General features: G+C 34.6%; 1 protein-coding gene across 8 annotated transcripts in view; it reads left to right on the top strand.

Moving 5' to 3' along the window:
- Positions 1–25,569, top strand: part of NAALADL2 (N-acetylated alpha-linked acidic dipeptidase like 2) — a 1,337,824-nt gene that overhangs the window by 1,261,032 nt on the left and 51,223 nt on the right. For all 8 annotated transcript variants that reach the window (XM_079155143.1, XM_079155140.1, XM_079155138.1 and 5 more), the window contains one exon: positions 23,149–23,242. In XM_079155143.1, the coding sequence (XP_079011269.1) occupies positions 23,149–23,242 (94 nt within the window). The remainder of the gene's footprint in view (positions 1–23,148; positions 23,243–25,569) is intronic.

Genomic DNA, 25,569 nt, shown 5'->3' with positions numbered 1-25,569 from the left:
ACTTATAAACTTGATGTTAGGCAATTGAGAAATTTCCCTCTGGAGAGTTTTGTTTTTGTTTTTGTTTTTGTTTTTGTTCTTTTGTTTTGTTTGGTGAAGCGGTGAAAATTGGATGGAAAGGACTAGGATAATCAATATTTTATTATCTCAATGTCATGTTGGAGGACAGTATGTGTCGCTGGCTCTTTGCGGTACTGAATCCACGGGTATTTGTCACCGCCTGCAGCAACATTTTGTGCAGGTCTTATGGGTGGTGGACTGGAAACTGAGCTACTTCTATCTCTGGGTGCTTTCTTGCTTGCTTGTTTGTTTACAGAGGATAGAGGAAATGAGGCTTACTTGCTTTGAGAGGAGAGAGAGAGAGAGAGGCTTTGCATAAGAGAGAAAGACTCTATATCTTCTTAGGCTTCTGCAGCTTCTTCTTAAAGGTGCATCCTGCATCCTGTGAACTAAGGGTGCATCTACCTAAGGTGCTTTAGTGATGTGTCCTGCCTACTGCGATCTGTGATCTGTAACCTAAAGATATGTTCTCAGTTCTCTGTTCTGTGAACTGCCTTCCACAGCTGCCCCTACTCGCTGCTTCTATCTGCTTGCCGCTTCTTCTTCTTCCCTTTTGCTAATGGCTTCTCTGCTTCTTTCTGCTAGCTGCCGCTCTTACTGTCACGCTTTCTGGTAGCTGCTGCTCTTTGCTATCACCCCGCCTTCTGCCTACAGCCTGCTTATATCACCTCCAAGAGGCAGAGAGTAGGGCCACACCTCTTATGCGAAGATTAAGCGAGAAGTTAGATGTCCCAGCAGGCACGATTAGGAGTGCTCGAGAACACATGCACATGCATTGTGTGTGTGGACGATAAATCACCTGAGTGTGCTTATGTCAATTAACCTCCTCGGTGCTGATGTGATCAGGCGCCATTCTGGCGCCATCCGCATGGCACAGCCCCCAACAAGTATGTTAGGAAAATGCCAGACTGACTTTGGCAATCATGAATTAAGATTGCCATTAATCTGCTTTGATTTAAGCTAATGAAATCCTTAGAACACATTTTTGGAATATGTTTTCTTATAACTATTTCTATAGGATGAATAAGTAACTTTTATTATATGCATGTATCCATATATGCATACATATGCATATGTATTAATATTTCTACATATAAAGAAATAAAAGAATGGAGAAGATGAAGAATACATATATATGTAGTTCAGGATATTTTTCATATATATACATATATGTTCCTGATACATAGAAAGAGACATAAATATAGATATATATATACACATGCATACATACAACCAGATATATACATATCTGTTTGTATATAATGATATAAATGCACATATATTAAATATGAGAAATATAGTCACATATGTTTCTGTACCCTCAAAATTATATTATTTATAAATAATATTTAGTAAAATTATATTATACTTTGTATAGTTGTACTGTATAAAAACTGACTTGATTTATATGCAGTTGGTTAGGCAAAATTATCCCATGATATTTCTATTTTTGTTGTTTAAAAGAGCATTTAGTCCAGAATTATTATTGATTTAGGTATCTTCATAAATTACCACCTTGATATTGAATTTTAGTGGTTATGCCTAATATAAAAAGATATTATTCAGGAGATTACTGGTACACCTATTTATGAATTTTCAAATTTATATTTGCTTAATACTAAAAAGAAAATATTTTATATGCATAAGAAAAGATAAAAGACCAGAATCATTCTAGAATAATTACCAAGGAAGAAAGACATCTAAGATTATATGCATTATTTTAATTAAGGGGTCTTGAAAATACATATGGCTTTATTGGAATAATAAGCATCTACAGATGAAGTCTGATTAGAAAATGCAATCTCTTTTACAGGTTCAATTAAATCAACTTCATTTCAATAATGGTGAGTGATTAGAGAAATTTTATCAGAATCTTACTTCGAGTCATCATTCAAAGAATCTATTTCATTTTTTAAAAATTCTACAATGAGGTTTACTAGAAAATGACTATAAGGATTAAAATTTATGGAAAAGGTTAAAGAGTGATTGAATTATATGTCTTCATCAGTCTGTGATTTAATATTACTGATAGATTTAAAGAATCTTCATCTATTCACATAAGACAACCATCTCTGCCAGTCAACCTTATCATTCATGAGAAATATGCCTCAAAAGTAAAAGTCTCACATAAAGAATGAGCTTGTGTATACCACCTATACCCCATTGCTCTTGACTTTTCCATTTCTTATAAAGTTTATTTTTACTTTAAGGCATTTGACAATTTGACTGGTAATATGCCAATGAGATGACTGTTGCTTCTGGGTGTTTGCTTGTTTCAGACAAAACCAGTATGATTAGTTATGAGGAGAAATAAAGCATTATGGGATAAAGGGTTATATATTTATTTTAAAATGAACATGAGGCTTTCAGCCTTTTTTTTTTTTAATTCAGGTTAGCATTTATTTTCAAATCCATTTCAAATGCAATTTCAATGTGCATTTATCTTTGGGCCGCTGAGATATAGTATTCAACTTTACCCAAACTGTCTTTCATTATAGAGAAATATACAATTCACAAAAGGTTTTCGTCTTGAAAAGTTACACTTTTTTTTTTCAAGAGAAGTATGTGATAGAATCTATTTGTCATAAATGATAAGGTATATAAAATGAGACATGACTTGAATTTATAGAGAAATGCTATTTTTTGCTGGAGTAGATGTAGAAATACATTATGGTTATATTGGAATGTATAGTTAAGTAATAAAATCAAGAGTTAGGAAATTTTATTAACTCTTCATATTATAAATATGTAGAAGTTAGTTAAAAGGTTTGACTTAAATTGTTTTCTTCCTTCTCTGTTGACACTTCAGTGAGATCAATAATTTACATTCATATGATCAATTTGCATGGCAATATTAACCTACATTTTCAGCCTTTCTCATAATCTATCTAAAAGGGATAGGAAAAAACATCAAATTGTGGTCTCTAGCTCTTCCTTGGTGAGGTAAAGTCAATATTTGAAAGCAAGAAATCTCAAAGTGAGCAAGAAGGTAAAGTTTAAAATGAGGTGGTAAGGAAAGGACCACTTTAGTGTTCCCATATTGGTGACCACAGAGTCAATGTGGATTTGACTGCATTACAGTTGGGAAATGCAACACACTGCTTAGTAACTGTAATTAATAAATCAATGTCATTGGTCTCATTGAGACAATGATGGTAGTTATTTCTGCAACACACTTTTATATATATGTGCATTATTGCCTACTATAATTCCTTTCTATATTAACTGGCACTTGCCTATCATGTTATATGGTACAAAGCTTTAAGTTCAACAAAAATATATTGAAAATCACTATGTCAGTTACTATGCTGACTTCTGAGGAAACCACGTGGAAAAGCCATGGTCCATATCTTTAAGTGCACATAGTTCAGACAAATTAGATATATTTTACTATGTTATAGTCTGCTTTCTGTTGCTGTAACAGATTACCACAATCTGGATCATTATATAAACAATAGAAGTTTATTTGACACACAGTCCTGGAGGCTAGAAGGTTCAAGAGCATGATTCTTGCATATGGCAAGAGTGTTCAAGTTTTGTCATAATAGGGCAGAAGTGATTACATACAAGAAAGAAGTAAAACAAAAATTAAAGCTGAACTCATCCTTTTTGTTGGAAGCTCACTTCTGTGGTAAATAACTCACTCTCAAAATAACATCATTAAACCATTCATGTGGGCAAAGTCCTCATGACCTACTCCCTCTTAAAAGTCCCACTTCTTAATATTGTTACAGTGGAAATTACATCTCATTGGGAGGTTGTGTTTTCTCTTTTTTTATGTTTTCTTTTTAGTCGTACATGACAGTAGAATGTATTTTGACATATTATATAAACATAATCATAAATTCTTTTTAATTATTCATTTATTTTTAAATTTTTTTCAGACTGCATTTTGATTCATTGTACACAAATGGGGTACAACATTTTGTTTCTATGGTTGTGCACGATGTAGATTTATACCATTTGTGTAATCATACATGTACATAGGGTAATGATGTCTGTCTCATTCCACCATTTTTCATACCCCCCCTCATTTCCTTCTACATAATCTAAAGTTTCTCCATTCTTCTCTCACTCCCCACTGCCCCACCCCCATTATATATCATTCTCCACTTATCAGGAAAAACATTTGGCCTTTGGTTTTTTGGGATTGATTTATTTCACTTAGCATGATATTCTCCAATTTCATTCATTTATTTGCAAATGCCAAAATATTATTTTTCTTTATGGCTGAATAATATTCCATCATGTATATATACCACAGTTTCTTTACCCATTCATCTGTTGAAGCGCATCTAGGCTGGTTCCACAATCTAGCTATTGTGAACTGAGCTGCTATAAGCATTGATGTGGTTGTGTTACTGTAGTATGCTGATTTTAAGTCCTTTGGGTATAAACAGAGGAGTGGGATAACTGGGTCAAAAGGTGGGTCCATTTCAAGTTTTCTGAGGATTCTCCACACTGCTTTCCAGAGTGGCTGTACCAATTTGCAACTCCACCAGCAATATAAAAGTGTGCCTCTTTCCCCACATCCACGCCAACATCTATTATTGTTTTTGTTCTTGATAATGGCCATTCTAATTGGAGTAAGATGAAATCTTATAGAGTTGTTTATCATGAGTTTCAAAGAGACAGACATTCAAACCAGCCTATGCTGATTCTCACATAAGGGTGTGTTTTGAATGCTCTCTTTTTGTTATCACATCTATCCTTCTCCTGTATTTTTCTGCTTTTTAAAATTTAAGAAGGAATATATTGCAGTTCCCCCAAATGCTAGTGTAATCATTTTTATGTTATCTCACTTAAATAATTTAAAAAAGACATATGTATATTCTAATCATCTATGACAGCCTTGAAGCTTAGAGAGGTTATGTAATTTGTTGAAAGTTATCTAAATTTGGTATAGCCGATAATTAACATAGCTGAGAGTGAAACATGGATCTATATGGCAGAATAATTTCTGCTGGTCAAATATCCATGGGCTCCTTTATTTTTCTCTGGCCTTTTGCAGATATTTGGGGAAATATGACTGGATCTATTTAATACTAACAATTAGATGACTTCTCAGTGAAAGCAACTGAGCATCAGTGAGAGATTCTCCAGGTCTTTCAACTCACATGCCACAACAACCAATATGCACATGGCAGATCAATATGATCTGAATATTTGTGTCTCTCCAAAATTAATAAGTTGAAACCTAATCCCCAAAATAATGGTGTTGAGAGGTAGGGGCAATAGGAGGTCTCTAGGTCACGAAGGCAGAACCTACATGAATGGGATTAGTGTTCTCATGAAGTTGGATTTAGGGAAGTTGTTTGCCCCTTCCATCAAGTGAAGACTTTTGAAGAAGTCGCTGTCTATGAGGACTGGGCCCTCACCAGACACTGAGTGTATCAGAGCCTTAGTTTACTATTACCTAGCATCTGGAACTGTGAGAAATAAATGTTTTTGTTTTTAAGCTGCCTAGTTCATGGCATAAGCAGCCAGAACAGGCTAAGAAATGGACTCTAAATTATGCTGAGGATAAATGACCATTCGGGTTAGAAACCCAATGGACCATAATTGCATGAAAGGACTGAGATTTGAGGATTCATTTGCTATTGCAGCAAATGAAACTGGTCTGGAGCTCTAGTTCATGACCAAACAAATAAAATTTCAAAATCTGTGCTCTTCATATAAATGCTGCAATAGTAGTTCTGATTTAATAGCAGAAGAATTTCTCATACAGCCTGAAGTTAGAAGTTAAACATTGGTTTCATTTATATATATATAAACTTGAAATTAGTAGATTTTCCTAAAAGGTGTTAATGGCAATATTAAAATTGATAGATAATCCTACTGTTGTAGTGAATTGGTAAAATTCTTAGTGACCAAAGACTGTAACCCCTAATTTGGAGTGAGTTGGCTTTGACAGTTATTCTTTGCCTGCCCAACACATATTTTTCATCAATAATTTTGAACTCATTTCACTTATACATATTGGTTTTTGTTTAGAAAAAATAAAATCTTCTAGGAAGTCTATGATTCACACATTTTTGTTGTATAGACATATTCAACTCCATTAATATTTTTGGAATGTCTTCAACTGGCCTAAAATATAGAGAGTATGACAGTATATATGTGGAATTGGCTGCTAAAATATGTTTAAAATAATTCTGTGGCTTCTGATATATGACTTTTTGAGGAATAGATTAAATGTTTAGTATATCAAGTACATACAATGTTATTTAATAAGAGTTCCTAAATAACCTGAGAGGCTGCTCAAATTAGACACAAAAATATCAGTATGTTATCTTTTCTAAATTATATATTCACTTTGAAAATAAGTATAAATATTTTGAAAAGATCAAGTTTTTTCCACTATTTTTACAATAAGATTAACAACAGTAATATATTGAATATTTGTAGAGTATTCCTTTGGTATTGTATAAATTACAGATTTTCCTCAACTTACAATGATATGTCTTACAGGTTTTAAAATTTATAATGATGCAAAAGTAACTATACAATTATTGTTTTTCACTTTCAGTACAGAATTATTATAAGGACTTATGAAAACATACACTAGGGCATCCATAAAGAATATCTTTCATTTCTATGCAAAAAAGTATTCAAGTTATAATGCACTGGTAATTTTGGTACATATATGCAGAGTAAGTACTACAATTATCAAAGTATTATTCCTGAAACATTTTTTGCATAAAAATGGCAGATTTTTTTTTTAGATGCCTTGATGTAGTTTTCCAAAGTCTTTATAATCTGGTGTTAATTGAAAAGAGAAGGTTGGGGGTCAAAATATTTAAGTAAATACTATAAAGTAGATACTCAAAAATCCTTTATTCGTTTGCTCAGTAAATGCTTATTTAATAACTACTTTAGAAATGAGCTGTGGGTAGGTAGGGGCTCATAGTATTAAACAAATAGGCAAGTTTGCTGATCTCCAAGAACTTGGATTCCAAAGACAGTGACAAATAAACACAGTAAACATATACCATAAAAAAAAGAAAACTGTATGAAAGTAATAAACACGGTTCTTCAAAAGAGAAAAATGTTGGGGGACGTAGGGAGGAATCTTTCTTCCCTGAGACTAACTCAAAATTATGACAAATAAAATTAAGAAGGAGTCAGTTCTGCAAAGAATGGGAATCACAACATCCTCATCAGTGGGAAAAGCATGTGCAAATTCATCGTGGCATGAAAGACCTCAATCAATCTAGGAAATAATAGAGACAGAGGAGAAGTGACTTCCTTTGGCAAGCCAATCTTCAGCCTTACTTCAAACCACACTCCCTCTGTATTATTCCATTTGGGCTACTATAACAAAACACCATAAATTGTACAGAGTATAAAAAAGGAATTTGAGTCTTGTTTCCAGAGACTGAGAAGCTCAAGATCAAGGAACTGGCAGATTCATTGTTAGCTAAGGGTCACTTCCTGATTCATACATGGATCCTGTCCACTTCTTAAGTGTTCACACATTAGAAGGGACTATCTGCTTAGATTCTTTTATAGAGATACTAATTCCAATTACAAGGACTTTGCCCTTATGTTCTGTACACCTTCCTGCTCCCCCCACTGAAGGCTTCACTTCCTAGTATCATCACCTTGCTGATTATAATTTCAGCACATTAATTTTAGATAACACATCCATTTAGACTATAGCAACCTCTTAATCTTGTTTCTTAGAAACATCCAGATACCTATAGGCACAGAAAGTTCTATTTTGGACCATCTTATTCTAAATGACCCCCAAAAGCGATTGGGGAGAATGGGTGAGAGGCAGTATCTGAAGATAAAACAGCTGATAATTTACCAAGATTCATTAGGGATGTAAATTTTTATTTTAAAGATTAAGTGACAAGGACATGGGACATATTGAAAACCAATCCACATCTGAACAAATTGGGGTGAAACTACTAAGAGAGGGTGCTGAGTGGAATGGCAAGAAGGCTCCTCACTGGCAGAGGATCCCAGGGGAATAAATAAACGTGGAATGCTGAAGAACAGATTGCCCCTGGGCTACACTCATGCAAAGTGCTACTCGAACATGAGGAAGAAACCTAGATAATTTTAGGAAAAGGCTAAGACACATTCACAACTTCCGGGTGTTCCCTGAAATAGAGTTAGGTAGGAAGGAAACTGAATCCTGATGGAAGCTATGGGGTCAAGGGAGTGAACAGAACTACAAAAGCAAAGAGAAAAACCCGGTGAACATGGGGCTCAATCTAAATAACAGGTTTGCAAAGGAAATTGCATTAACAAGGACTCATTTGTGATTGTAAGAAAACCCACAAAAACCATGCCGGACATGGGAAATCACATAAGGGAGTTTATTAAGGAAACAGATGTCTCCCTGCAGGGTAAGAGAGAAAATGAGAGGAAGAAAAAGGGCACGCGCTAGAAAGAGTGGAAAAGCAAGGAGGAGAGAGAAAGCAAGTGAGTAGGAGAGAAAAAGCAAGAGAAAAGATGGCGCAGTAGCTATCCTTAAGCAGTTGAATTCCCCTGGGCTAACAGGGAACCAATAATGGAGAAGGATACTTGCAAGCCGACTGATGAACCAACTGCTAGCTAGGAAGTTCACACACTGACAAGTGGTTGAGAGGCGGGGAAAATGGCTCTACCAGAAAGGTCGGGGAGAGCAGCTTTCAGACTGACAAGCTAGGTTGTGATGCAAAGGGCGGGGAGAGCAGCCCTTTACAGTGATACTTTTAAAATGTCAGGAAATACTAACATAAGCATGTGAGGGAGGAAGGCCTTGAACATTCAGAGGACCCTGCTGGGTTGCACAGTTGGGAGATGGGTAGAAAGAAAACTGATGGACTCTAGTCTCTGTCAGTCAACAAAGCTTATCTAAAACACGATGTACTCATCAAAAAAATAAAGTAGAATATACAGTTCCTAAATCTACAGAGAAGGAAAAGGCAGGAAAAAACAAAACACAGTCCAGAGAATAGAATTTAAAAAAGAGAAAAGGAAGCAAAAAGAACACATTGTCTAGAAAACACAATAGACTCAATGAAGCACAACCACGGTTATAATAACTATAGATAGGGCAAATCAGGTGAAAAAAAAATTCTGACTGGATTTCTGAACTTTTCAGAAATGTAGTTATGTGTTAATTTCAAGTTTTATAAAATATTAAGATGCAGAAAACCCAAAAGTAAAAGAAACTGAAAATAAGATGTATCAGACAAATACTAACCCAAAAAAGCTGATGCAGTGATATTAACATCAGACAGAATAGACTTCAAGGCAAAGCTCAAACTTAGAGGCTTAACTAATTAGAGATTATCTCACAGGAGGATTAAAAGATCAATCAAGAAGATTCAGCATTTCTGGATATTTACCACCAACCAACATGTATACACAATAAAAAATGAACACATCCTAAGAAGGAATTGATACATCCCTAGATATAATATGGGATTTTTTTATCCACTGAGAGCAGAAAATAATAAATAAAAAATTATCTAATAATATAGATAAATTGAAGATAAATTGTCATAAGACAAGATGAGATGGAAAGTGGAATGAGTGGATAGATAAGACACACTGAAGTCCTAAGAGGGACTGTGAGTTACTTCCAGAAGAGCTAGAGAAAAAGCAGTGGTACCAGTAGACTGATTTTAAGGCAGTAAAGGAAGTGTACAAGATAATACCATGAGCAAACTCCAGAGCCTACTCTCATCTGTGTACTTTCTGTGTTTATGGTGTCTTTCCAAGTTTTTCATATTTTCATCACACACACACACACACACACACACACACATACACCAATCAATTTTGATGCTACTTTCAATACTTCATTGAGCGTAAAAGCAATACATTAAGAGCTTTAAGGTTATTGTGAGTTCAGCTGCTATAAACATTGATGTGACTGCGTCACCATAGTATGCTAATTTTAAGTACATGGAGTATAAACTGAGGAGTGGGATAGCTGGGTCAAATGGTGGTTCCATTCCAAGTTTTCTGAAGAATCTCTATACTGCTTTTCAGAGTTGTTGCACCAATTTACAGTCCCACCAGCAATGTATGAGTGAATCTTTTTCCCACATCCTTGCCAACATTACATAAAAATTATGGAACCAACTAGGTGTCCTTCAACAGATGAATGGATAAATAAAATGTGCTATATATGTGCAATGTAATATTACTCAGCCTCAAAGAAAAATGACATGATGGCATTTGCTGGAAAATGGATGAAACTGGAGAAGATCATGCTAAGCGAAATAAGCCAATCCCAAGAAACAAAAAGATGAATGTTTTCTCTGATATGTGAATGCTAATTCACAATATGGGGGTGGAAGCTCAGGAAGAATAGAGTTACTCTGGATTAGGGAGAGAAGAGTGAATGGAGGGGGAGGGGGCATGGGGATAAAGGAGATAATAGATTGAATCACACATTATTACCCTAAGTGCACATATTACTACACTACCAGAGTGATTCTACATCATGTACAACCAGAAAATGAGAAGTTATACTTCATTTATATATGATGTGTCAAAGTACATTCTATTCTCATGTATAACTAATTAGAACAACAACAACAAAAAGAGCTTTAAGGCCTTAATCTCACTTCTGGTTTTGCCTGTAAACGGTTGCATGATGTTCAGAAAGTCATCTCAATTTTCAACCTCTATTTCTTTATCTGCAAATTGAGGTGATAAGATCAGACAGCCAAGATTTCTTTCATCATTTGCTATCCCATAAATTTATGTCAAAATTTGACCTTTTGGGAATTAGTTTTGTTCCTTATAAATATATATTTAAATGATATGTTTCTCACAGGTGTATTGTTCTGCAATTAATTGTTCATTATAAATTGAGGAAAAATAAAGTTGCCTTATTTATTCCATGAATGTCCTAATGCAGATATAGGATAAAACCTAGCTACTTCTTAATCTGCCTAAATTAAAGAGGTGGTTCAGTACAGCACAACCCTAGGATGTGTCCACAAACTTCTAAATAAGTTGAATGAATAGAGGAAAGCTGTCACCTTATAATAAGAAATCATTAGTAATTTATCATATATGAAAGGGAAAAAATAAGAGTATTACTAAATATAGTCTCTTTTGGTGCTATTTTCTAGTAAGTAATGTTTAAAAGTAGCAACCTATATTTCTACCACTTAATAATTTTTTCCAATTTTAAAAATTACCTGAATGATTTAATAAGCTTTTTGAAATTGTTATTGTTTTGTTCTTGAGTTTGTGAAAGTTTTCTTATGCCTAATTTATTATATGTACTTTTCCACAAACCACTATGAGACCTAATTTTTATTTACATTTTAAGACTTTCAACATAAAGTCTGAAGACATTATAATATGTTCTGAAATATTTGAATCTGATATAAGTTTCCTCACAAACATCCTTCATTGGATGCTATGTCTCTATTACAGCTTTTGGAAGTGTGATCATTTGCATAAGAATCATCAGAGGTGTTTATTCTAAAATGGTGAATTCCATCGTCTTTATCCAAATCAACTGAATTAGAACTTTGTGTGTGTACATGAGAATCATGCTTGGGAATTTGCATTTCCAAAAAATTACTTCACAAGCTTTTCTAATGTAAATTGTCCAACAATCACACCAACATATTCTAGTCTTAAGTACAAGGTCCAAACTCTTTATTGTAACCTACCAGAGCCTTCATAGCCAAACTAAATTATTACTGGTACTGTTTAATATAATTTGGCAGTTCTGTTGGTAGAATTAAATGAGATCAGGGGTTCACAATTCCAGTGACAGGCTTGGTGCATAGTAGATTTTTAATTGACACTTAATCTCCTCTCTCCTCTTTGGAATATGCAGAATAGTAGATGTACTTTTTATTGAACTATTGGGCTAGTTTCATTGCAAAGAATGAGCAGATGACACAATAATGGATAATCTAATGTGACAAATTTCTCTGTGCATCTGAAAAATGCCAAGATCACACAAACGTCTGAGGAGAAAGCCACCGTGGAAACAGAGTTTGTCAGGGTTCTGGCAGTTAAGAGTCACTTCAGTTTCCAGAAGATTGTCCCACTGCTGGGCTCTTTAGATAAACTCACATATTTGGTATTAGACTGAGTCCCCTGATACTCTCAGTGTCCCTTGATAACCAACCACATGCTAAAACCACAAAGAGAATGTTGTAATTAGACTCAAAGACTGAACCCACACATTCTAAACTGAAGACCATTGTGTTTTCATCAACTTGCATTTACACAATATAATTTTTGGTGATGATGAAAATATGGGAACAGGAGGACATAAAAACAGTTCTGTGTTCACCTAGGTTTTCCCTTTAGCCTGTTTCATGGAATGACTTTAAGCCTTTTCTAGCTTAATTTATTGGTAATCTCAAAAATCTTTTAAAAAATATTTTTGATTAGTCAGATAATACCAAGATAAATGAAATATGTTGCTCCTTTACAAGGAGCTTGTTGACAAGGAAAGAGATATCTTACAATACAGTTATCATCTCCAATTTTATTTTTCTTCTCTTCTATAAAAGAATCCCCCTTCCATCACACGTCGCTTACTCCGTGGTTGGAATCAGAATTTGCACTTGCCTGTTCCTCTTACTGAGAGTGCTGCCATCAACTCTCCCCATCCTTCTCTGTGTTATCCTTTCTTTAAGGTCCAACAAAATAAAATCTCCAAGAAGTGTCCACAGATCATTGCTGTCCATAGTAACCACAGTGTTCCTAGTCATTTGACTCTTCCTGTGGTCCATTTTTATGCTCTTTGTGTTTTTCTTTGCTAATATCATAGTTTCCAACCAATAAGTCCCTTTACTGTTGGAACAGCTTCACATTTTAGTGTTTAACCCAATATTCTTCAATGGTAGGTGCTGTCTAGCATTTTAGTGAGATAACTACCTCTAAGATGAAGTGTTCTAAGGAAACTGCAGGAGTCTATAACAAGTTAATTGGTTAACTACAGTAAGATTTAGCAGTTCTTGAGAGGTTGTCCTGTGTTGTTCTGTGGACCATCAGGGGATGTTTGTGAAGGAAGGTGCCCTAAGAGTCCTGTCTGTTACCAAGCAACTTGTGGAGAAGAAAAAGGAAACCATAGAAGTTCTAGAGTTTGACAGTTGTGCTTTGTGCAATTCCTAATTTACATGCATATATTTTTTATTCAGCTCAACAATAGCCTCTGGTTCAGAGAAAGTTGCTATAAGAAACTTGTCATGAATACAATTGCACATCAAAGGATCTAAAACCCTTGTGTTTCTCTGACTATTTTTAAAATGTCAAGTCTCACTCTGTAGGATGCAGTCTGCAACAACATTTATTGTGTTTATAGCCAGAAAAGAAACTGCATTAACAATGTAATTGCATCCAGTAAGGGTCACATATATTTTGACCATTATTTAATGTCTCTCTGGATAGAAGCAGCAAGTTCAAAAGAACAATCTGTTTTTCATTCACATATTTTCCATCCCTCTCCATTGCTTTGATTGCTTCTATAATAAAAAAAAGTCATTATTTTTCAATGTGAATATTTTGTTTTTAGATAAATTTTTCCCAGTATCTCAATTTATAATAGGACAGAAGTTGGTCTCAACTAGGACATACAGAAGGAAATAATTATATTATCAATGTATATCTAAATGATAATATTGATTAGTTAACTAAATAATTGCCTTTGTGTGTGATTGAATCTACTGTTACCAAAATGTCCTTTGCTTAATGGTTGGATGTTATAAACAAATTATATATTCATCTTTAATTAAAGCACAGTTTTATTAATTTTTATTAAAATTATTAATTTTTATTAAGTTCTTAAAACCATATTATTTTGCACAGCATTATGCTCAGCATTATGGTCTGAAAATACAATTCCTGAAAGTAAGCTGTATGTAGGAAATCATTGACCCCTTCTGTCTTGCTGCATTATGTATACTTGATGTATGTTGCTTTAGCATTATTAGGAACTCTGCTAAGTCAGCTCTCTTAATTTTCCTATGATTAATTGGTTTGGATAATTTATCAAGCACATGATTTAATAAATGCACAATGACTCTTTAAAAATTAACAACCTCTAGCCTATTTGCCACACCACAAATATGGTGATGGCTACTACAGAGAATTTGATTTCTGTTGATGGTAGTCAAGTGGGGGTGTGTGGGGTGAGGATAGCCAGATCTCCCCTTGTCAGAGCATGAATTTTCCTATACAAGAAATTTTCAAGAAATATATGTTAGATATGCAACCAAATAATTTTCATTTTTTAACTTATTGTTGTGTAAAGATACATAAAATCTAACTAAGCAGCCTATGTAAACCGATGTTAAGAGGATGTGCTTTGCACCAAATCTGCTTCTAGTCCTCTCCTACATGATATAGAACCTAGCATAGTATCTTCCTGACAGAAGGAATTTTCTCATGGAAGTCCTTCCTGATCCCTCAGATGAGTTAGGACCCTTGTAGAACTTTTCCTAACACCCTGTAGAATTTAATTATTTTATAATTATAGTCAATATCTCATCTCATGAAAAATGCTTCAAAACCCGCAGCGACTTGACTTAGTTCCTGACATATAGCTAATGCCCAATAAATATTTAATTAATATTGGAAATGCCTGTGAGCAGTATGAATATGGATTAATGAATGATTCCTAATAGCGATTTGGTAGATATTCACATTAGTTTCTAGAACTATTTCTCTGTACCTTTTTCAAAGTCCTAAGGTTGAATTGATTTGAAGTGATAATAAGATAAAATCTACTAAGACAGATACACACCAATCAATATGCATACCAACTTGCCTTCCTCTTTTGTTACCCTTCTTGCTGCTAGCAGTATTTGATGTGTATTTAATAAATGCTATTTATTATAATAAAATGTGTTTACTTAGGGCATCTTAGATAATTGTATTACTTTATTAACCTTTATATCAATTTTGGGGGGGTTACAGGAAAGCAGAATCTACAAATATGGAAATTAACAATGACAAACATCAAAGTTTATAATCCTGATAGGACCTTTTGTCCAGGTCTTCATAAATATCACTGATGGGTGTTTTTAGTTGTTAATTTATCTTTAGAATCCTTTGTTCGGATTTGATAAACATTGCCTTAGTAGCCATTGGTATTCCTGAGTTGTTAAAATTAGGAAAAAGATTGAAAAATAAAGAAAAAGATGCCAACTTGTGTTTGAGAGTTCAGATTCCACAGCCAGAATGCTTAAGCTCAAATCTCAAAATTACTCTGTACTGATTAAGTGGCATTGGATATTTAGTTAACTGATCAATGCCTCTGTTTTCTCATCTGCAAAATATAAAAAAAGATATTGTAAGGACTAAATTAATTAATTCATGCAAAAATTTAGAATAATGCCTGACTTGTGGAAAGAGCTCAACCAACATTAGTGGCCATTACCATTATTAATATCATGTTGAAGTTAGTTATTAGCAAAATGTAATGAAGATGTTTAACTTTTAATTGTCAGTCATTCCAGGAAAAATGCTCTAAGACATAGTAAAAACAGAAAAATTGTCATCTTGAAGCTTCTCTTTCATGTACTAAGAAATTCTAGCATACTGGGGTCCCTCTCTAGGAACAGCATGACTGGAAGAGAAAACAACTGTATTCTACAGTCAAAACACAACTATAACACTTTTAAAAGTCATTAAAATACCCGTAAATTATTTCCAAGTTAATCTGTAAATATATTTTGTCTGCCACAATTTAATAACAGATGAGTGATGACAATCCCTGAAAGAGGAAAGATATCTCAAAAGTGAAAAAAATTAGCTCCATTATATTTTTGTGGTCTGACAATAGAAAGTGAGCATTCTATTTCAGTAAAAGGGTTCTCAATATCAAGCTTTGTCTCTTATCCTGAGGCTTTCTACAGCCATGGAAAGTTGCCAGTGCAGAGGATAATCCAGAAAGATTAAAGATTTAGTATCTCCTTGGAGCAACCCTCCTCTCCTAGCTGATGGGGGTTAGTCAATCAATACCCAGCTCCCTTGCCTTTTGGATAAGAAAATTCTCACACACCTATTTAATACTGACTGTTGGGTATTCCCCAGCAAGATTAAGTTCCAGCCATCAGGGTGTTACATGATTTGATAAGATGCCTTCCATTGACTGTCTTCTCTTTCTCACCTTTTCTCATTCCACTATCCTCACCTCTAAGTGAGCTACTTACAATCAAATATTGTCTTAAGTCTGTTCTGGGGGGAACCCAAACTAAGACTCATGGTAATCTACAGGTTGTGTTCAGAGTTTAGGCTCAGAATATAGGAGACACGTTTTTTAGCAAGAGTAGAGAATGGGAAGGAGGATTAGAATTTGAGAGTTTGTATGCTTGGTCATTGGTTTCTCAATAGCGAGGGGTTATTTTTTTCATTGAAGCCTTGAAATTGACAAGTGCTAGTGCCTGTTTATAGGAAATATTGTCTCTAACAGTTTAGGGGACACATTAAAGGCCCATCTCTTTCATAATGAAGTCAAATTTCTGGGGAGTCATAGCCTCTGTATCTCCTTGATTTGCTCTACCTCCATCTATTTCCCATTGAGCTTAAGGGGTCCAGAGAGCTTCTGCATGATCTGTCAACTACAGAAAATCTGCAGTGAAAGGAGGTGCCAGCCCTAAACCAGGTGTCCAATAATCTTGTTCAGCCCTTGGCAAGAGTAGGCAGCACAGTGGGACTGAAATAACTCCTCAGGGTACTGGAGAGGAAAGAACTCTTACTCCTCCGGGGATATCCAGAGCTATGCAAGTTCCACAGCTTGGGATTCTAAATTTACTGCTGTTTGTTAACACAGTTCTTTAGTTTCTCATGTGCTTTCCCTGTGGTAGACCTAAAAGTGACTTTGAAATTCTCTTCTACCAGGTAATTTCATTTAAGACTACCTCAGTCCATCAAGAATATTCTACTATTTTCAAAATCTTAAGGAAAGGATTGGATCTTGAACCAATTTTTTTCTGAAAACTTTGGTCCTCCATAATAACTTATTATTTTCTCCCCATATTGTTGTCCTTCATGAATGTAAGCAGGCTAAGCATGGTTTTCGATAAGACCTCAATCAAAACCCTTCTACAGAAAGATGCCCTTGAATTACCCACTGGCAACAATAGGAGCTATCTTCCAGGTGCCTGAATGTCTCCACTTCCCAATGCAGCTCTTACATGGTTGTTCTTCTTGGGACTGAGGATAGGGAGCAGGCTGATTTGGATTTTGCAGATAAAACTCTGTGATGTGAGTTTTATGAGAAGTACCCACTTTGGTACTTGTCAGGATTATGTAAGTCCTTGATTTTCTAAGACAGTTTAAATTTCAAATAATTTTGGTTTAAGTAAACTTGTCAAATCATGGGCATTGGAGTTGAATATGGGATACCATCAGTTCTCCTGTCAAGGACAAGCAACAGAAAGGAAGTAGCATAAACATGACTATTTTTTAGGGGAGAGCACACAAAATATATTTTGAATATATAATTGTGGCTATACTATGAAGACTTGGTTAGATGTAGAATTTTAGATCAATTAGGGAGTTTATGGAACATTGCAGATGAGAGCTAATGAAAGGGTTATAGCTGAACTTTAGCCATGTTAGGAGTGCACTAACATGGTGCACTAGGAGATTTTTGTGCAGTAATTTTGTGTAACACTATATAATTTTTTCTTTTTCTGGGAAAATACATTGGGTGTGTCAAAAGTTTATCTTTACTACCTCTCTTGGATTGATACTTCAGCTTTGGAGAAGGATCATGAGAATTGGGAGGCCTCATCTTCAGGGAGATACCCCCGGTCCCCTTGCCTCATAGTCTGCCCTGATTTTTGTTGTCTACAAGGCATTTGCTGGTCAATTGGGGATTTTCTAGTATAAAGTAATTACAAATCAGAACCAGTCCACTTCAGGACAAATGTAACAGCCTGAAGGTCATCGCGCACCACAAATATCATGCCATGCAGAATCTTACCAGATCATAATTTATCAGATAGTGCTGCTGGTCTGAAATTTAGGAGAAAAGAAAGAACTCCCTGCAGATCACGAATCACTGAATGGCCCTATGCATTGGTTGGGGTTCAGGTTTTCTGACTCTGCCCCCAACATCAGTTCCCTTTCCACCAATCAAGAACTATGCTTCAGTCGCACAGGATTCTTCAGGTTTGTATGAAAAGTCTGTGCTTCTTTCTACCCCTAGGGATTTTCTCATTCTCTTCCCCTAGTCTGGAGTACCTATCCTCTGTTACCCTCTACTTTCCTGGGTCCAAAACACATATGTGATGTCTAATTACATGGTATTTAAAATAGAAAAAAACATGGCAGTTTGCAGGAAACAAAAGATTCATGTTTCTAACTCTGTACTACTAAACTCTTTCTCCAGTTGAATAGAAATTGTGACTCTCTTTACTAAATTTTAACTTTCTTCTCTCTCTCTCAGCACAGTAATGATCACACAAAAAAACCCTCAATACATAGTAGTAGGATGATTCATGATTCATCTACTTCTTGTCATGTTATATCACACCATGCCCTAGTGATCTGGTCTCTTTCAATGTCTCTCTCATGTTACCTGTAACATAGGTGTTATGAATATCTCACAGCATCTACTTCTACAGTAGAACTCTGTTGCATTTTAAATTTCACTGAGGGTGTAAAAACAATCCCACAATGATAGTTTAACTTACAGCTCATATATGAGATATGAACTCTGCTTACTTTAGTCTGGATCTGTAAAAATGGAACAAACCACATAATGTTCACTGAATTTCCTGACCTGCAACTAAAGAGAAATTACATTATAGAAGTATTGTTATTGCTTTAGTGAATCTATTTATGTCCAACTGCATTGTTTGTGCTTTGGCTAAAAATCCATTCAAAGCATTACTGCAAATACAGTCACTATGATGAGTAATGGGCTACAAAAAATTAAGAGGAAAAATAGACCCTATTTTCTAGATATTCAGTTTAGGAAATAAAAGATCTTTTTTTCCCTTCCAGACTGATCTAGTAAGTAACAGAAAGATTTGTGACAAAGTCAGAGTAAGTAAATATCATCTCATAAGGCAAAAATGAAACAGGATATTATTCTTATTTACTAATTTAAGAAAAAGTCTGAAATGTATGTACATATGTGTGTACGTATATATAATATTTTCCCAACAAAATGAAGTTTTCCCTGTTTAAAACTTTCCTAAAATACTCTTAAGAACCTTTAAATACAACTAAAATTGTATCAGGTTGAAGAAAGAAAACTGTAATTGTGATAACTGTAATTTTCCTCTATTACTCTTAAAATCTAGAAGACTCGATGTATACTTTTTAATCTTTGTCAGTCAGATCTTGCCCAACATTAATAAGACCACGAACTCTAGGGACATAAATACTATTTAGTGAGAAAGGAATGTCTTTGCCATGTGGGTATTCATTCATTTATTTTATAATTTTAAAATATTTTTTGTTTGTATGATAATTTTTTCTTTCCAATTCAGTTTTCTTTTATCTTTTGACCAGGGGTAAAATGGTCTAAGTGGTGTAGGGAAGGAAGAACACAAGGGTCTTGAGGCAGATTTTGTCAATGTAAAGTTATGAAAATGGAATTTCACTGATGTTAAATAACTCTTTGCTGATGAAACATGTTGCAGTGTCTTAGTCCATTTTGTGTTATTAGAACATTTCAGACTGGGTAATTTATGAACAATAGAAGCTTATTCAACTCACAGTTCTGAAAGCCCAAGTCCAAAATCAAGGTGCTGGCACCTGGTGAAGGCCTTTCTGAGGGATGACAGCATGGTAGAGTGTATTACATCATCACATTGTGAAAGAGTTGAAGATTTTATGCAAATTTTTTTTGCAAGAAAATGGGGGACAACAATTATGTAAAGCTTTTGAAAAAAATTGTGCTGGTACTACTTCAAAATTTTTATTACTAACCTGTCTTTGTTGTGAGGATGCATAGAATTCCTGTGAACAACCATTAAAATTGAATAGTTGAATAGTCCACATCAGTACATATCATCTTTTTGTCGAAAATTAGTGAACATTTTTCCACTCTGGAAAAAAGAGAAGTTAACACATTAGTTGTTATTTATTTGTGATTATATAGCCAAATTGAGAAGATTTACTACAAAGTTGTTATGTATAGACTTGGAAACTTTCCTCTTCTATGTTAGAAGATTCTGCACTGCTGTGGTTGATTTCGTTCTCTATCATTGGTTTCATTAAGTGATGTGCTGTCCTGGCACCAGGCATACAAGATGTGTTTACCATTAATACTACAGGCCTCTGAATAAACTCAGAAGTGGGCTTGCAGAAATCTACTAACCAGTAGAATTGTTGGCTTCCTGCTTTCAGTGAATGGGAAGACAAATGCTCATCCTTGCGCCACTGGTGAATACTTTGCAGCTCTGTTTACTTTTTAAGCAGCATGATGTGCAGAATTACACCATGCAACAATCACACAATCAAAGGTTATAAAACGATTTTTGGGTGAAAAGACAGCATGTGACAATTATATAGTGGCAATGATTATGAGGTGAAATATAGTAGTTGTAGTTCTTTACAAATAACCAGCTGAGGGACTTTTGCTGGATCCTACCATACTCCTTATGTTACAGCAAAAGAAACAGCATAGACCTTCAAATCAGTCAGAGTTGGGGAGTGACTTGAGAAAGTGACCTAATCTTTGTGACCTTCAGTTTTGTTTTCTATAATATGAATATAAAGATACTTGCCTTGCTGAACTGTTGTGAGAATTAGAGAATGATGTTTGAAAACTTCTGAACTTTTGAATATCATCTAATATCCAGTAAGTGCTCAAAAATTTTTGATTATAAATACTTGCGCATTATTATAATGGTGATGATGATGATGATAATGATGATGATGATGTACTTGGGATTGAACTCAGGGTTACCACTGAACTCCATTCCCAGCCATTTTTATTTTTTATTTTTTTTTGAGACAGGTTCTCATTAAGTTGCTTAGGGCCTCTCTGAGTGGTAGAAGATGGCCCTGAACTTGCAGTCCTCCTGCCTCAGCCTCCTGGGTTGCTAGGATTGCAGGCATACACCTCTGCACCTGGCCATTATTTTTTAAATATGCATTTTCAGAATAATCTCAATGTTTTCAGCATATGATATTAATTGTTCCACACCAGCCTTTAAGATTGTCAGTTAATGCAAGGAGATAAGTAAGTATAAAGTAGCTGAAAAAGAATAGGGCCTTCCATAAATATAAGGGGCAGTTGCCCTGGTATGTCCAAGAAAGATCGAATTCCAGAGTAGGTGAGGAAAATGCGCAGCTTGGCTCATCACTTCTCACATGGTGATGGGGGTATACAAATTTCCCTCTTGCTTATGAAGCTGCAAATAAGGCTAATTTAGTCTAAGCATTCTATTATGGGCCAGGTGCCTTAGAAGTACCACTTTTTATTGCCAGGTTCTTTTTGAAAGAAATAGCAAGGTGGCTGGCTTAAATTCCAGCTGCAGGAGCTGCCAACTGAATTTAAAAAAAAAAAAAATAACAAAACAAGTCTCTCTAACAGCACACAAAGTCGCCTTTCTCCTCCTCCACCTTCTTTCATTTTAATCTTCTGTAATGTGTGGTTTTCAGATTCCAAAAGTGTAAACAAAACTTGTCTGTTCTGTAGTTTCTATTATCCGGTGCAAATTGGAAAAGGAAACCATAATGCTTCTTAATCTTCTTTAAAAATTCCTTTTTACAAATAATTTATTTCCAAATATCAGTGTCCCTTACACGATTTAGATGGGGTGGGTGGAACAGAAAGAGGATTCATATCAACCTATTGCAGACAATTCTCCTTGCCTGTAGCACAGTATGATCCAAGCTGGCAGTTTCCCAGAATACTTGTGATCACTATGCTGGGGAGAAAACTCTGCAAAGACACCTTAGGCATTGAGGAAGAAATGGTTACTCCATTTGGGGGAAAAAATACCTCAAGGAATAAAGGCATATTAAAGGTGCTTCTTTCTTTTCCTTGTTTCTAGGAAAAGCATTTTTCCAGCCATATAGAAGAAAATCAAATTGAATTATGTTTTTATCATTATATGAATTTTACAATTGGGAAATATAACTTTAAATGTTAAATGGAATTTGATCCTGGTTGAATATATAGATTTGAATATTTAAAATTGTACCTTCCTTGTAAGTTTATGTCTTTTATGTGTTCCATACCATCTCAAGTTAGCGCGCGGATTTCCCTGTGTAGTTCAGGAGGCAATGTTTTCATTCACTACCCACATCTCAGTGTGTTGATAATGTCAGCACAGTCATTTCCCTGGGTGCTGGGTTCAGAATCATAAGAGATATAGGGACATGTCTTAAGCCCAGGTAAATATTAAATATCAGTTATGAGAGAGAGGGAGAGAGAACAATGACATTTGCTGCCAGCCTTATGGTCCTTCGAGATGTGTATGAGCATATATGACTTGTTGAGTCTATCAAACAGATGCTAGTTCAGCTGTGGTGCATATGTTGGTTTTCAAATACAGGTTCACATGGGGTATTGGATACTCATGTGAGAAAATTCCAGGTATGAGGTTTGGAAATGTCATTTGAAATTTTATTTATTTTTATAATTTAAATGCTGATCTGAAAAATATGTAAATAGTATTAGTTCTGACAAATTTTGGAAACATGATTAGGAAGAGCAAAGCATTAAGGAAAATAGTCCCTAAAACATTAAAGGAATACTTTATATTGAATTATATTTTAAATGAACTAAATTGAGCAGTAATTTTGTCTGGAGTTTTAATTAGTCTGATAAGCAGATGTTCCTCTCTACTGTTTGTATGATAGTATTCTGGACTATTGTATAAGGAACTATTTTAAACCTGGTTTTAACTCCAACTAGAGAAGAAACTTTATAATAGTTTAGCTCAAAAAAAAAGGAACAAGATGCTATGTTTACACTATTCTGTGACATGAAAAAAGGCCTTTTTTTCTTTAAAATAATAAAATTAAAAGGGGATTAAAGAAAAAGAGATTTTATAAAATTTTATCTTTCCCTTCTGTGTTTTTACTACTCCAGATATATAAAAGTACATGAAATAATAATAATAAAAAAAACCTCTTAATTACCAAATGCTAGTAATTTTTTTTTTTCTTTTTTCATTTCAGCTCTCAGGAGAAGTGATTTTGCAAATTGCCAACGAACCAGTTCTGCCCTTTAATGCTCTCGATATAGCTTTAGGAGTTCAAAACAGCCTTAAAGGTAATTTTTCTTTAAATTATGGTAATTTTAGTGAATGAAAAGTTGTTCAACTCATTTTCAACAAGGAATAAATGAAGTCACCTACTATCTCATTAGCTGTGGCAGGGGTGTGGCTCCCTTCCTGTAGAGGATTATCATGAGAAGGGCCTGTAAGAATTTTAACTGACATGTCAACACAAATGACATGTGCTTAGGATGAACATAGGGCAAAATATCAGAGTTTCAATCCTAGTCTCCCTGCTTTCTTTAATCAAAGAGACTTCTAATTCTGTTTCTGTTATTATTTACCAGTTACATATGAAATAATATAGTTCAGAGATCTAACCTATTTTTTTTCCTCAACATTGTGCCTAACACTCAGTCATTCCAAACAATGATGCCCAGAAATTTCTTCTTTAGGATTGGTTTATATGGAGTATGGACCCCCCTTTGCACTTCACTGAAATGTTGGCTCAGGTCAAAGATGATTCGGAGACAATCAGAAAATTAGTTCCATGGATTCTATTCAAGTCCCTTCATGTTTGAATATGGACCTCTCTGCAGAATCCTGACTCCGCCCTAATAATTACCCACACTTCCTCTTTTTCTCTATAGGAATCTTTCATGTAGGTTACTATTTATCTTCAATAACCACATGATAAAGGGCAATATTATAATTACAGATTTTACTCTTGAGTCACACATCTTCCTGTCAGGTCTTTAATGAGTCATTTGTAGAGAACTACTTCTCAGTGCAAAAGTCAATATTCTAACTATCATGCTTCAGCAGTAGTTTCTGGAAAACAGATCATTCTAGAGTCAGAGATTTCCAGTAACTAGAAATTTAGAACTTTTTATTTTTCTTTACCTGGATTCCTATTTTGCTCAGAGAATTCTCCAATTTGTTTTCCCTCAAAAGTTCTTATGATTTTTACTAGAGTGGCTGAAAAACCAGGACTTCAGGAGCAATAGATCCATAGCTCCACTTGTGTCCATCACGGGCCTCCTACTGCTCTCCGTTTTGTGTACTTAAGCCAGTCTCCATGTGATTGTGTTCTTTCCTGCTTTTATCTGACTGTCTTCAGTATGGATACCTAAAACACTCACTCTATCTCGCACACTTCAAATTTGCTACATCTAAAATATTTGGGGTTTAAAAACTGGGTAGCCAAGTATATGACATTTTGCAAAGAATAAAACAGGTATAAGTAAAAGATCAATTAGTTCTGTCAATAATAAAAAAAAAACATTTCTGCAAGGTTATATTCTAAAACATCTATTTTATTTATTCTGTTGACTATTTTGCTTTTACTTTAATTCTCCTTTCCATCCTATAGAAAATTACAAATGATGCTCTAAAATTTCAGAGAATAGAAGGAGGAGGTTATTATTTACATTATGTAAATACTGTCCATCTAAATAGGAGTAGCTATTATGCAGGTAAAGGAGCCCCAAAGAGTAGACTTCAAAATGTTAGTATCATATAATGGAATTATAAATGATAAAGTTGCTTTTCTGAGTCTGAATTTTCTGTGATAAATGTATAATATCTCCTTAATAAAGACATGAAGAATTATATTTAAGAAAGGTTAAAGCAATAAAGCCAGCAAAAACAGAAGTGTTAGCAGTAGTATTTTAAATGCTAAATTCTCTCATTTTTAAACAACTGAGTTTATTCTAAAAATCCATAACTAGACCAAATATTTCACCATATAACTGCTATATGAACATTTTTGGTAAAGTAAGCTACTACTATAGATCAAAAAAGACCTATTATTCATCATTAGAGTTAAATTATTAATCTGGTTTTTGTCTGTGGTTAAAGACCACTTTCAACATATGAATTATGAATTTTGTTTCCATAAAGTTAAATATGAACTTCATAAGATCTCTTGTATTCCTTATTTATTAATTTAATAAAATAAAAACCAACATAAAACAAAATACAGAAACTCAATACAGCTAAAAAACAATTAAAATCTCTGTTCTTAAGAAATGTACATGTAGATGGATTTCTATAGTGAAAATATAGGCATGATTTTTTTAAAAAACAGCACAGTTGAAATTATCATTATGCTTAAATTGTGCCCTAATATCCATCAATCTCTTTGGATCAAATATGCATTCTCAAAATGAGTGTTATAGTAGAACTTAGCAGCTGTGTCACAGGAGAAGAGATATCTTTGAAGAAAGATCCAAGGAGTTCCTGGAGAGAAGGGGGAAATTGACTCAGGACCACTGGGTTCATGGTATACCCTGATGGAAAAGGTACAAGCCAGAGACATAGATAGAGATTTATTTAGGAAAACAGGAGCACATTCAAGAGAGAATGTGGGCTATCTCCAGAG

This window comes from Sciurus vulgaris, assembly GCF_902686455.1.
Source record: "Sciurus vulgaris genome assembly, chromosome: 10".
Classification (NCBI taxonomy): domain Eukaryota; kingdom Metazoa; phylum Chordata; class Mammalia; order Rodentia; family Sciuridae; genus Sciurus; species Sciurus vulgaris.
Note: the sequence above shows the minus strand (reverse complement) of the source record. Positions and strands in the feature narration are given on the sequence as shown.